Raw genomic sequence first — 12,299 nt, 5'->3', positions numbered from 1 at the left:
ACAAATGGGGCCACCACTCCAGTCTGCCATTTCCACAACCCTCAACATTGAAAATTCATGCTAACAAAAGCACCACCACAATCTCTAGTGTTTTCAGCATTTCTGGTTGGATCACACCCACTCCTGTGTTCATGCCTGTACGAAGCTTTTAAATGTCTGCTGTGATCTCAGCCACAGAGATGAACCCAGAACCAACCAAAGCTTCTGCCATAGCCTCCTCTAAGGAGGGCATATCATTCAGGTTTAGGGTTGTCTCAAAGTGTCGCTTCCATCTCTTGATAATACCCTTGCTCAAAATTCCCACACATAGCTGAGAACAGACTAGGTAGTGCCCTGAGTTGTCAGATAACTATTAGGCTGTCCCAAACTCATTCTCCATGGCCTCACCCAATTCTACAACACATGGGTTTTCACTATGGCTTTTGCAGCAGGTGCTTTGTTTTTTTGGTGGCCGGTACATTTTAATCATATTGTTGCACTCAAGGCTTCTTTCTTAACCTTGACAGCTTTCTTTGTGGCCACAACTCCTTACAACTTTCTTCAGTACCGAGTTCTTGAACTAAATTCATTCACACTTTCTATCTGTAACATTTCCTGAGATACAGTTGAAGCAGTTTCTAGAAGTGGTAGTTGAACTTATCGCAAACAAAGGGATCTGCTAGCTATTCCCAGCACATCCTTAATACTAATTTAGGCTTCTAGGTCTGTCTAACCAGCTTACCCCTAAACGGTGATGAATTGACAACTTAGCATCTTTCTCTATAGTCAGTATTAATAACATCCAGTCCCAGAGAAGATGACACAGTTATAAAGTCAATCATTGAATACTGGCTAAGGTACTGAAGTAACAGGAATTGTAAAGAGCACATTGGTGCTCAGACATGGACCAGATTGTGTAGTGTGGCAGGCTGTTGGCTAGGCCCGGTATGAGTGTACCTTAACCCTGGTGCAGCTACTCCTTTATTTCAATGTGGGAGACAGCTGTTTCAGCACCACAAGTGAGCTTTCCTTAAGTGTAAGTTGTGAAATGAACAGCCTCGACACATACAAAAAGGTTTGGGGCAGCCACCCATATATTGTCCCTGGCTGCAATGGGATTTTTTTTTTTTTTGAAGCACTCATGTGTATTGTTTGAGTCCTGACCTGAACTGCCTGGATGGTGAAATGATGGTGGTTTTAAAGGCCAAAACCGGAAGTGACTTCACCCGTGGCACCGGAACAGGAAGCGACGTAGTCCATGGCGCCAGAACCAGAAGTGGTGTCATTGATGGTGCGTCTAATAGGATTTCCCGTATCTGGCCTGCAGAGATAACAAAAGTAGCATTATTGCACCCTGCCACCCCCTGGCCTGGAGGGTAATTACCTCCACTTGGTCCACTCAGCTTCCTCTTACTCGCACATGTGTGACAAAGTGTAACTACCAGACATCTCCAGCACCCTGGGGCCTAGAACTGAATTTTCAGAGTGTCACCTTCATTGATGGAGCCCATTTGTCTCCTGCCAAATGTTGATGGTATTTTTGTTCAATTCTAGGGAAACTTAAATGACCTTGGCAAATTGTTAATGCAAGGATCTTTCAGTGTATGGACGGAACACAAGAAGGGGCACTCAAAGGTCAAAGACTTGGCTCGCTTTAAGCCCATGCAAAGACATCTCTTTCTTCATGAGAAGACCTTGTTGTTCTGTAAAAAGAGAGAAGAGAATGGAGAAGGCTATGAAAAGGCACCTTCATATAGCTTCAAGCATTCCTTAAATGTGAGTTATATTAGCCAGATGGCTCTCATTCATATAGCGTTTTCATTTTGTCATGGCAATGCCAGTTTTGTGAGGAAATTTCTTAGTCTTTTTCTCATCCCAGTCTCTGTGAAGATAAACTCTTATGGAAGTGTTATGCTAGAGGTTTTATGATGAATCTATACTCATAGGTATATTAAATGATAAATTATGTTAAGTAGATGGGTCAGAAGCTGCAACAGCAACAATAACAACATTTATTTCTGTAGCACATCTTCATACAAATGATGTAGCTCAAAGTGCTTTACAAGATGAAAAATATTAAAAATAAGATTAGGTAATACTAAGTAACAACAAGCTACTATATGGAAAACTTTCTATCTCAGACATTAGCCCTAAATTTAATTAGAAGACAGTGTAAAGATTTAAGAAGATTTAAGAGGATTTATTGTGCATAAACCACACATTGGCTGGATTGGTAAACACCCAGCCACCCATACATTTTCTGCTACTTATCCTCATCTGGATTGCAGGGGCAACAGTCTAAGCAAAGATGCCCAGGCATCCCTGTTCCCCGTCACCTCCTCCAGCTCCTCTGAAGGCAAACTGAGGTATTTCCAGGCCAGCTGAAAGATATAACCTGTCCAGCATGTCCTGGGTCTTTCTGAAGGTCTCCTCCCAGTTGGGCATGCCCGAAACACCTCCCCATGGAGGCATCAAGGAAGCATTTTAATCAGATGCTCAAACCTCCTCACTTGGCAGCTTTTGATGTGGAGGATCAGCAGCTCCACTTTGAGCTCCTCCCGAGTATTTAGTGCTCCTTAAACTATCTCTAAGGCTGAGCCCAGACACCCTGTGAAGGACATTCATTTCTGCCGCTTGTATTCATGATCTACTGTAATTCTTTTGGTCATTACCCAAAGCTTATGTGAGCTTAGGTGAGGACAGGGACACAGATCGACTGGTCTAAATCGAGAGCATTGCTTTTCAGCTCATCTCTGTCTTCACTATGACTGCCCAAAACAACGTTCAAATAACCACAGATGGTGGTGTAATCCAATTGTCGGTATTCTTCTCCCTTCTTTCCTCACTCGTTACTAATAACACCCTAAGATACTTAACACTAGAATTACCAGAGCCTACGAGAAAGCTCGTAAATCCGGCCCACCTTAAATCCATTCTCACCTCTCCGTCAGTGTGTTTTGTCCTGTAAATGTGTCGATAACAGCAAGCAGCCTGCTATCCCATCCCCCCTCCCACCGCCGCTGTTCAATTCACAAAGAAGTTTCTCAGTGCTCAGTGTTTATCTTCGAGTGAAGTGCTGGAGCTTTATAGGATAAAAAAGTACATCGTCATTTGGAATACATACATTTCATGTGTGTTCAGTGTCATCAACAATCTCTGTAAAAACGTTGTTAACACAGAAACGTTTTTCATGTTTTAGTAATAATTGGCAAAATGTAGACATGAAATGTATAATGTGTAAAGCCTGAAATAAAAATATGAAATAAACACTTTCACAAAAGGTACAAGTATAACAAAATAAGTGCACTTTTATTCAAGAATATAACTGAAGAAAACAGAAAACAGGTTACGGTAGGCGGTTGATACGACAGCTTGCGTGGTGCAATGCTAAGAATTGCTGATTCCCAATCAAGAGCTTCTGGGATGGATGCTGGCAGCTTCTCAAGTTTACCGTTTTGAGTAGAGAGCTGCTCTTATTGTTAATATTATATAGTAAAACAAACATTTTATTTGCGTCTGTAACAGCCACTGTAAATGTATAATACGTGTCAAAGTTAGCATCTTTTTTTTTAGTTTTATTCTCTCACTCACGTTCACGCTTCCACAACACCTCCCTGTCCCCCCAGCAACAGAACCGATTCATCCATGTGTATCTGTCAGCTTTTATCCCGCCACATCTGAGAATTCCCTGTAAAACAGCGTCAGATCGTGAGTTAAGGGGGAGCAAGGAGGTGTTGTGGGAGCGTGAACGTGAGTGACAAGTACTATAAATTTACACGCGCAAATCAAATGTATGTTTTTATTGTATGATATAAACAATAAGAGCAGCTCACTACTCAAAATGGTAAATTTGGGAAGCAGCTGATATCGAAACTGCAACCTCTTGATTGGAAGGCAGCAGTTCTTGGCATTGCACCACGCAGCCTGTTGTATCAACCACCTACCCTAACCTGCTTTCTTTTTTCTTCGGTTAAATTTTTGAACAAAAGTGCACTTGTTTTGTTATACTTGTACCTTTTGTGAAAGTGTTTATTTCATATTTGTATTTCAGGCTTCACACATTATACACTTCATGTCTACATTTTGTCAATTATTACTAAAACATGAAAAACGTTTCTGTGTTAACAATGTTTTTACAGAGATTGTTGATGACACATGAAATGTATGTATTCCAAATGACGATGTACTTTTTTACCCTATAAAGCTCCAGCACTTCACTTGAAGATGAACACTGAGCACTGAGAAACTTCTTTGTGAATTGAACATTATCGACACATTTACAGGACAAAAGACTTTGGTGGAGTGGTGAGAATGGATTTAAGGTGGGCCGGATTTACAAGGTTTCTCGTAGGTTCTGGTAATTCTAGTGTTAAACTCTTCCATTTGATGTAGCACCTAATCCCCAACCTAGAGAGGGCTCTCCACACTTTTCTGGCTGAGAAACTTGATCTCCAGACTTGGAGGTGCCAATCCGCATTCTGCAAATTGCCCCAGTGCAGGTCACAATCCGATGAAGCTAACAGGACCACATCATCTGCAAAGAGAAGAGATGTGATTCTTGAGTCAAAGAACTGGACACTCTCCTCTCCTTGGCTGCGCCTTGAAATTCTATTATAAAAATTATTAACAGACTTGATGACAAAGTCTCATACCCATTGGAACTTGAATTAATGCCGGCAATGTGAACCAAGTTTTCACTCTGGTTGTACAGAGACCAGATAGCCTAAAACTCCCCCCCCACCACCACCACCACCACGACAGGACACACCAAGGCACATGGTTGTATGCCTTTTCTGTCCAAAATACACAGGGCATACTCCCATGAACCAGAATACTTGTGAGGGTAAAAAGCTGGTCCAGTGTTCCATGGCCAGGATGAAATCTGCATTGTTCCTAGTGGATCTGATGTTCAGCCAACAGCTGGACCCTCCTTTCCAGAACCCTGGCATAGGCCCACCCAATAGTTCTTAAGTAGTGTGATCCACCTAATATTGGATCACACCCTCTGGTCCCCTTTTTTAAAAATGGGAAGCACCAATCCAGTTTGCCCATCCTTTGCCACTATGTTGAAGAAGCCTGTCAACCAAGATGGACTACCAACATCCAGAGCCTTCAGAAGTTCAGAGCAAATATCATCCAGCCCTGGAGCCTTGCCACCAAAGAGTTTTTTTTTTTACTACCTCAGCTACAGTGATGGCCAGCACCAATGACCCATCAACTGTCTGTGCGAGGGGAAAGAGTTGGCCATGTATTTCATGGCCAGGACTAAAGATGAATTGTTCCTCCTCATGCTAGCTCTGCTTGAAATAAATTCATAAATTACCTTCTGTGTCTCAGGCAATAATTTGACTGTATTTTTAGCTGGAAAAACATTTTGTTTAGATCAGTAATGTATGTCTTAAAAAACAGAATGGCATCAGAGATAACATCTAAGTTGAGTCAGGATCCAGGGATTAATATTCCAGCCACACTGGAATTTGCATCTAATTTTTGAGGGCATTGTTCTTTATCTATTTTTGTATTTCTTATTTGTTACTTATTCCATTAAATGTTTTTGTGTGAACAGATGAGTGCTGTTGGAATCACTGAGAATGCCAAAGGAGATAATAAAAAGTTTGAAATCTGGTGTAATGCCAGGGAGGAGGTGTATATCATTCAGGTTAGTTCCTAAAGAGCAGTACTTGACAGAATGGGACTTGAGCTCAATTGCAAGTTAGCCGCATCTCCCACTTCTTCCCTTTAGGCTCCTACGCCAGAAGTAAAATCTGCTTGGGTGAACGAAATCAGGAAGGTGTTGACGAGCCAGCTCAATGCTTGTCGAGGTAAGAGATGTGGTGTTAGAATAGGCCTGTCTTTCTCACCCTGCTGTGCTAATTACTATCGTTTAATTTCAGAAGCAAGCCAACAGCGATCGTCTGAGCAGTATCCTGCGCCTGGCACACCCATCAGTTCCAGGTTGGTCAGACCAGCAAATCAATGCAAACTTTGATTAGTTCTGAACAAATTAAACGTCAGGAAGCTAAGTGACCGGTGGTCGATAGGTGTCAGTGCTAACAGGAGGCCCAACATTTCATCCTCCTAATGTTTGTTTATTCTCTCTATAAATTTTAGTAGTCCCTTTAAGAGCAGTTCTCGGATCTCCAAGAAGAGTGATGAGAGGAAGTGTGAGCCAGTGAGTCCAGAAGGCCAATCACTTAATCATTTTGAGAAGAGCCGAGGTGAGAGTTAGAACCAGATTTGCAGAGTCCAAGCAACTAAGTAGCATTTACAGTATGCTATACTCTTCTTATTGACTCTTAATATTCTTCTTATATCTCTCTTTTTGTCTTCTTTCTGCTGACTCTTTTTCCAAGATGATGCAGTGACTAGCCCAACCTCGGATCGCTCACCACTTTCTAGAAAGCGGTTTACTTTGCAGGGCTTCAGTAACCTTAAAAGTCAGAAAGGTAAACTTATTCCTTTGTGTTTGCGTGGAATTGCCATTAGGCTCACTCAGGCCAAGCACTTGTCTCCATCTGGTAGTCCAAGGATGTCTTTAATAGCACTCAGGTAGAAAGAGTGTCAGGGGATTATCATGAATCCCTTTGACTTTGTTGCTTGTCTGGCACATCTGCAACCATGTCATGACAAATGGGAATTTAGAGCTTATATCTAGCACCTTTTGTGATCTAGAGGAATAGTCAGGTGTAGTAGAGAATCACACAGCATTTGTTAAGCTTTAGTGTTTACACCTAGAAAAGCCCATAATATCAGAGCAGAGGTCTGGCTTTGGCCGTTAACACACAGTGCTTTCATTGACAGAATCATCACCTCCTACAGCTAAAAGCCGAACACTGCCACTAGCACTTCTGTCACGCCCAGGTATGCTGTTTTCAAGCAGCTTTGACTGTGGTGCTGTGTCTGTATTTTGTGCTTGACCTGAAGCAGCTGCCTGACCTTCACTTCTGCCTTCTTTCTCTCTCTCTCTATCATTGTCTTTCTCCATCTCTGCTGCCTTTCGTTTCTTCAGGATCTCCACCGAGCCCTGACAATAAGACTAAGCGGCATGAAATAAAGAGTGATCCTACTCCATTTGGTTTTAGAGGTGAATATTGAACTTTTCTAAAGTAAGTGCTCTGCTTATGTGTGACATAGTGGGCATGCCTAGTAGTGCTTGCTTATGATACCCCTTAAAAGCAACACCTGGTGTTCTCCCTTCTTAGTACGTTATGTGTGTTAGTAAGCAAGGGCAGAGGAAGAAGGTGTCTGTTTGTGGAAGCTTACAAGATGATATGGTCTCTAAGGTGTACTTAAAATGTCACAGCTGCTAGATGGTAGATAGGGGAGTCCACTTATTATGTTCAAGCCAAAAACAAGCTGTGAATTCCATAGGGAATGTTTCCCATAAGCTCTAATTGGATGGGATTAGTTTTACACTAGCAGATAAGGTAAAAGTAATTATTACTGGAGGACCTCTGAAATTTTAGTCCCATCCAAATCGCTCATGACAGTAACTTTTTTTAAGGAGTGTGCATTCACGTCTTAGGAAAGATGACAGAGCCTTTTACCTTCTATAAAAACTCCACTAAAAATAACCTCAGATAAAGCTTGTTCCGTGCAAATCAACATTTTCCTGTGAAAATGATTTTCAAGGGTTTTGCGGAAAAAATGAAGGCAATTGAAGGCCTTGTCCATGCTCTATATAACCCATATTGAAGAACATGAAACCGATTCATACTGCATTGCTCCAGTGGATGAGTTTGTAGACAAAGGAGCTCCTAGCACACAAATCATATCACAGGACTCCTGCTCGCAGCGTCGTTAGGTAAACAACCCACTTGAGCCTTCTGGATCACGTTTAACAACAAGACCCATTGTTATTTTGTTTTGATTAACTAAGAATTAATTCACACCAACAAATTTATTTTCTCTATTTTTAATTGTTCTCTCTTATTATCTTCTACATTTGATTGCTGCTTTCATCAGATGAAATAACAAATTTGGTTGTAAATGTAATGTAATGACATATTTCTAAATAGATAGATACTTTATTAATCCCAAGGGGAAATTCACATAGTCCAGCAGCAGCAGCAGCATACTGATAATAAACAATATTAAACTAAACAGTGATAAAAATGCAGGTATAACAGACAATAACTTTGAATAATGTTAGCATTATTCAGCATTATTCGGGTGGAATTGAAGAGTCGCATAGTGTGGGGTCTCCTCAGTCTGTCAGTGGAGCAGGACGGTGACAGCAGTCTGTCGCTGAAGCTGCTCCTCTGTCTGGAGATGATCCTGTTCAGTGAATGCAGTGGATTCTCCATGATTGACAGGAGCCTGCTCAGCGCCCGTCGCTCTGCCACGGATGTCAAACTGTTCAGCTCCATGCCTACAATAGAGCCTGCCTTTCTCACCAGTTTGTCAAGGTGTGTGGCGTTCTTCTTCTTTATGCTGCCTCCCCAGCACACCACTGCGTAGAAGAGGGCACTCGCCACATTTCTAATCTCTTCAGTTTTATAATTTTATTGTAATTCTGTTACTTTTTGCAGTCGAGTCTATGTATTGTGCACCGCCAAAAAAAAAAAATAATAATACAAGGAACATTTTTATGGGAATCAACATTTTAATAATGGTACCAAAACTTTGGAATGGCATATGCAGAATTTAAGAAGCTCTGTGAAGACCTCCAGCCTCTCCTCCTGCCACAGTCCATTGTGATGAAAGGCCCTGTGCCAGTCATTATGAGAAGGAGCAATAGTTACGTAGCTACAAAACGTGTGGCTGATTGAGTTGATGACATTGCGTAATCATTGAAGTCATGCTTGTCTCTGTGCTTTTTGTAGACATACTGTATTTTATCCCGTACAAATCCATGTTAAAAATGACCGACATTGAGTGGTAACAGTAACTTTACTGACGTATGGCCTAAAAGCTTATCCTGTCTGAATGGGGCTATAAAAGGAAATTCCTCCAGCTTTTTACAAATCTATAGATTGAAAAACTATTTCTTTCCGACTGAAGGTCTTCCACCTATTTATTCATTTTAACTTCCATTGATCTTGTTCCACTTCGATTATTGGTGATTGATTCTTTTTCACTCTTGGACAGTGTTATGTTGTGGGTTTTTTCACTTTGGTTCCATTTTTGACACATTCTGTAACTTCATACATGATAAAAGTATGACATTTGCATCCATTAGATTAGATTAAATTAAATTCAGCTTTATTGTCATTGAACACAACAGTACAAGTACCATGACAAGAAAGTGCAGTTTTGCATCTTAGCAGAAGTGCAAATTGTAGTAAAGTGCAAGTAATCAGATAGATATACATTAAAATAGAAATGTATACAGTAAGGAATCATTAGTACAGACAAGAATAAAGTCGAGTATCTAAAGAATGATTAGTGAGAGTTACGAATATGATTTTTACTCCTATATGATATATACAATAAGTGTACATAGTATGCATAGCTTGAATAGAATAAATGCAGTAAAGTACAAGAATGATTTTAATAATAGAAACAGTAAAGTGCAAACAGTTGTATATGTACAAGTACAGCAGACTCTGGTGTCCAAGACTCTGTCCAAGACTCAGATGAAAACATGATAGACCTGAGGTGCCCACAGAGACCTAGGATGTAAATGTATGGCTTTAAGGTGGTTTGAGGAGGGTAGAGGTTGCCTAGTGCTTAAAGTTGAGTTCAGCAGGGTGACAGCTACAGGGTAGAAGCTGTCCCTGAGACTGCTAGTGCTCCCATGTAGGTCCCTGTACCATCTTCCAGTTCATGACTGGGGTGAGAAGTGTTTCCAATGATGCTATGTGCCCTCCGCAGGCACTGCTTATGCTGGAGGTCCTCAGTGGCAGGGAATAAGGCTTTTTTTTTCTTACCAGAATCTTTCAGTCTGAAGTGTGTAGATACAACACTGTGATAGTTGTGCAATGGTAAAAACCCTTAAACTAAACCCACATATTTTGGGTATACCAATATACTATGGCGACCACAAACCTCACATATATCAAGGTAGGCTAGTACATAAAAAATTTGATATGAGGGGTACTTCCCCAAACTTTTATTTAACTGGTGTCTCTGGTGCTTTAAGTGCCTGACCTCCTATTCAGAATTATCAAGCACCACTTTGGATGCAGGCGATCAAGATAAGCGCTAAACCACATCAAGAGACCACATGTCTAAAAGATGAACTGGTACCTTCAACACAAATGTAGAATCCAAAGGGGGTTATTTGATGGAGGGCAGACATGCACAAAGGCTATGCTGAATTCAATGCTCTCTGGTGACTCCGTTTATCACTGAATGACTTGTATGTCTCAAGTTTAAGACAATCTGCCTTTCATCCTGAACTAATGAGGGCATTCGCTGAAGTATCAGGAGGAAGGTCTGAATATGCTATAGCAAACACTGCATTACAGGTGATCTTTTGCACATTGTCAAGCCAGAAGACCTCTGCTTTATGCATATTGTGGGACACATGATGAGAAGAAACCAAGTGATGCAGAGCCTACTTCTTAAAAGTCCTGTTTTACAGTATACAAGCAGGGCCAGTGACATTCTTCTCAAGGACACACAGTGACTTAGAGGCGGGAACAAAACCTGCGGATTTGTGATATACCACCCAAAGTCTTAGCCATTAACCCTTTATACTCTAAGAGGTTTTTGGCATTATCACACCTAAATTACATACCCAGAAATACAGTAAATGGCTATTACTGTATATACTAGCGTATAAGTCGGGTCTTGACACCCGAAAAATCGATCATAAAATCAGGCAGCGACTTATACGCCCTTTCAAAAATAAGACACTTTTTTTATATCTTCTTGCTTCCTCCAATCTTGCACCAGTTTATCAGACACGTCAAATTTTGTTGCAACAGCACAGTTACCAATTTCTTTTGCCACTTTAACGACTTTTAATTTAAAACCAGCTTCATATTTTCTTCTGATCCAACGATCCATCGTAGATAAGGGATGCTCTTACGATAAAGGTGCATGGGGGTGTGAGATACAAAAAACACAAAACAGTGCAAACGTTGCTTCGGAATAGTTTGGGTGGATGGATGGATAGATAGATAGACAGACAGACAGACAGATACTTTATTAATCTCAAGGGGAAATTAGATTACATGGTATTACCATGTGGTCACATAGGCACAATACACAGAAAAAAAGGCCGTGTACTCCGTGGTTACTCTCTCAGGTGGGCGTTAGCATATCATAATCTCTTGGACCAATAGCTTGAGTTTTCCGCATTCGACTTATACAACCGACATTATAAAATACCAGAAATAATACTGTTAAATCAAGCCCCGACCTATCCAAGAGAGAACTTAAACGGGAGTATATACGGTACTCATTTATTGTAGTAAAGTGCTGCAAATGGCTGAAGAACAGCGAGTACAATGATATATTTATATGATAAAAACAAAAATGATGTAAGTGTAGGAAATGGTGGTGAAGGGAGCAGAATTAGAAATGGGATAAAAATATAATTTATGCAGCTGTCTACCCCTTCATTTTGGGAGGGGTGTGGGTGGTGGATGATACTGAACACGTTTCTAGCTGAAACTTTTTTTTTTCTCTGATATGCTCATGATACAGTGACATTTGATTTGAGGGGGGTCCTTGTTTGTAAATTTGAGAAACGCAAGTACAACATAACAATTACACATCGGTATGCTAGTAAACATTGTCAGTGTACTCTAATTTGAAATTGAAAGAGCACTGCTCAGAAAAGTCACATTGCGATAACATGTAGCAGATAGTATAGGGTATGGTAATTGAACCCATAACGCTTGAACTGTAAAACTGCACTAAGCAACGCTTCAAAGTCATACAAAAACAGGGCTTACAAGTCAAGCCCTCAAGTCCTTCCTTCAAACATGTTCTCAATAAAATCAAAGGTTTCCTCAGAATCAAACTCAATTTTTGAATGTATGTGTGTAAAGATCAGAGGTTACATACAGTAGGTGTCATGTTTATTGCAATTTATGCAAAGCTTGTGGCATGTAGTACAAATGACCAATCATAGACAACGATCCATCATTAGAATGCTCTGAACCTCAGCTATCCAATAGTAATGCTCCTTTATTTGTATGTGGCTTGACGTAGGTGGAACACTTGATAAAAGCAGCCTAACTCATCTGTGATGCGCAGTCACCTCGGGGTATACCAGTGCAAATGGCATATTTTAATGATGAAAGCAAGCAGACAACATGGAAACATATGATTTATTTGAAAGAAGACTCTTTTTTTGGTATGTAAAATTACCATTATTGCTTTTGATTGACTTGTGGGTTTATTGCAGCGTATACAAACTTTTG

General features: G+C 40.6%; 1 protein-coding gene across 10 annotated transcripts in view; it reads left to right on the top strand.

The window, feature by feature from the left end:
• Positions 1-12,299, top strand: part of mcf2la (mcf.2 cell line derived transforming sequence-like a) — a 287,608-nt gene that overhangs the window by 265,219 nt on the left and 10,090 nt on the right. For 6 of the 10 annotated variants that reach the window (XM_039745883.1, XM_039745885.1, XM_039745880.1 and 3 more), the window contains exons 22-29: positions 1,534-1,755; positions 5,546-5,638; positions 5,723-5,801; positions 5,874-5,934; positions 6,091-6,197; positions 6,333-6,425; positions 6,781-6,840; positions 6,989-7,063. In XM_039745883.1, coding sequence (XP_039601817.1) covers positions 1,534-1,755; positions 5,546-5,638; positions 5,723-5,801; positions 5,874-5,934; positions 6,091-6,197; positions 6,333-6,425; positions 6,781-6,840; positions 6,989-7,063 — 790 coding nt within the window. The remainder of the gene's footprint in view (positions 1-1,533; positions 1,756-5,545; positions 5,639-5,722; positions 5,802-5,873; positions 5,935-6,090; positions 6,198-6,332; positions 6,426-6,780; positions 6,841-6,988; positions 7,064-12,299) is intronic. The other 4 variants (XM_039745881.1, XM_039745884.1, XM_039745889.1 and 1 more) reach the window with 4 other exon arrangements.

This window comes from Polypterus senegalus, chromosome 2 (genome assembly GCF_016835505.1).
Source record: "Polypterus senegalus isolate Bchr_013 chromosome 2, ASM1683550v1, whole genome shotgun sequence".
In the NCBI taxonomy this organism is placed as follows: Eukaryota; Metazoa; Chordata; class Cladistia; order Polypteriformes; family Polypteridae; genus Polypterus; species Polypterus senegalus.
This window is presented reverse-complemented; position numbering and strand designations above follow the sequence as displayed.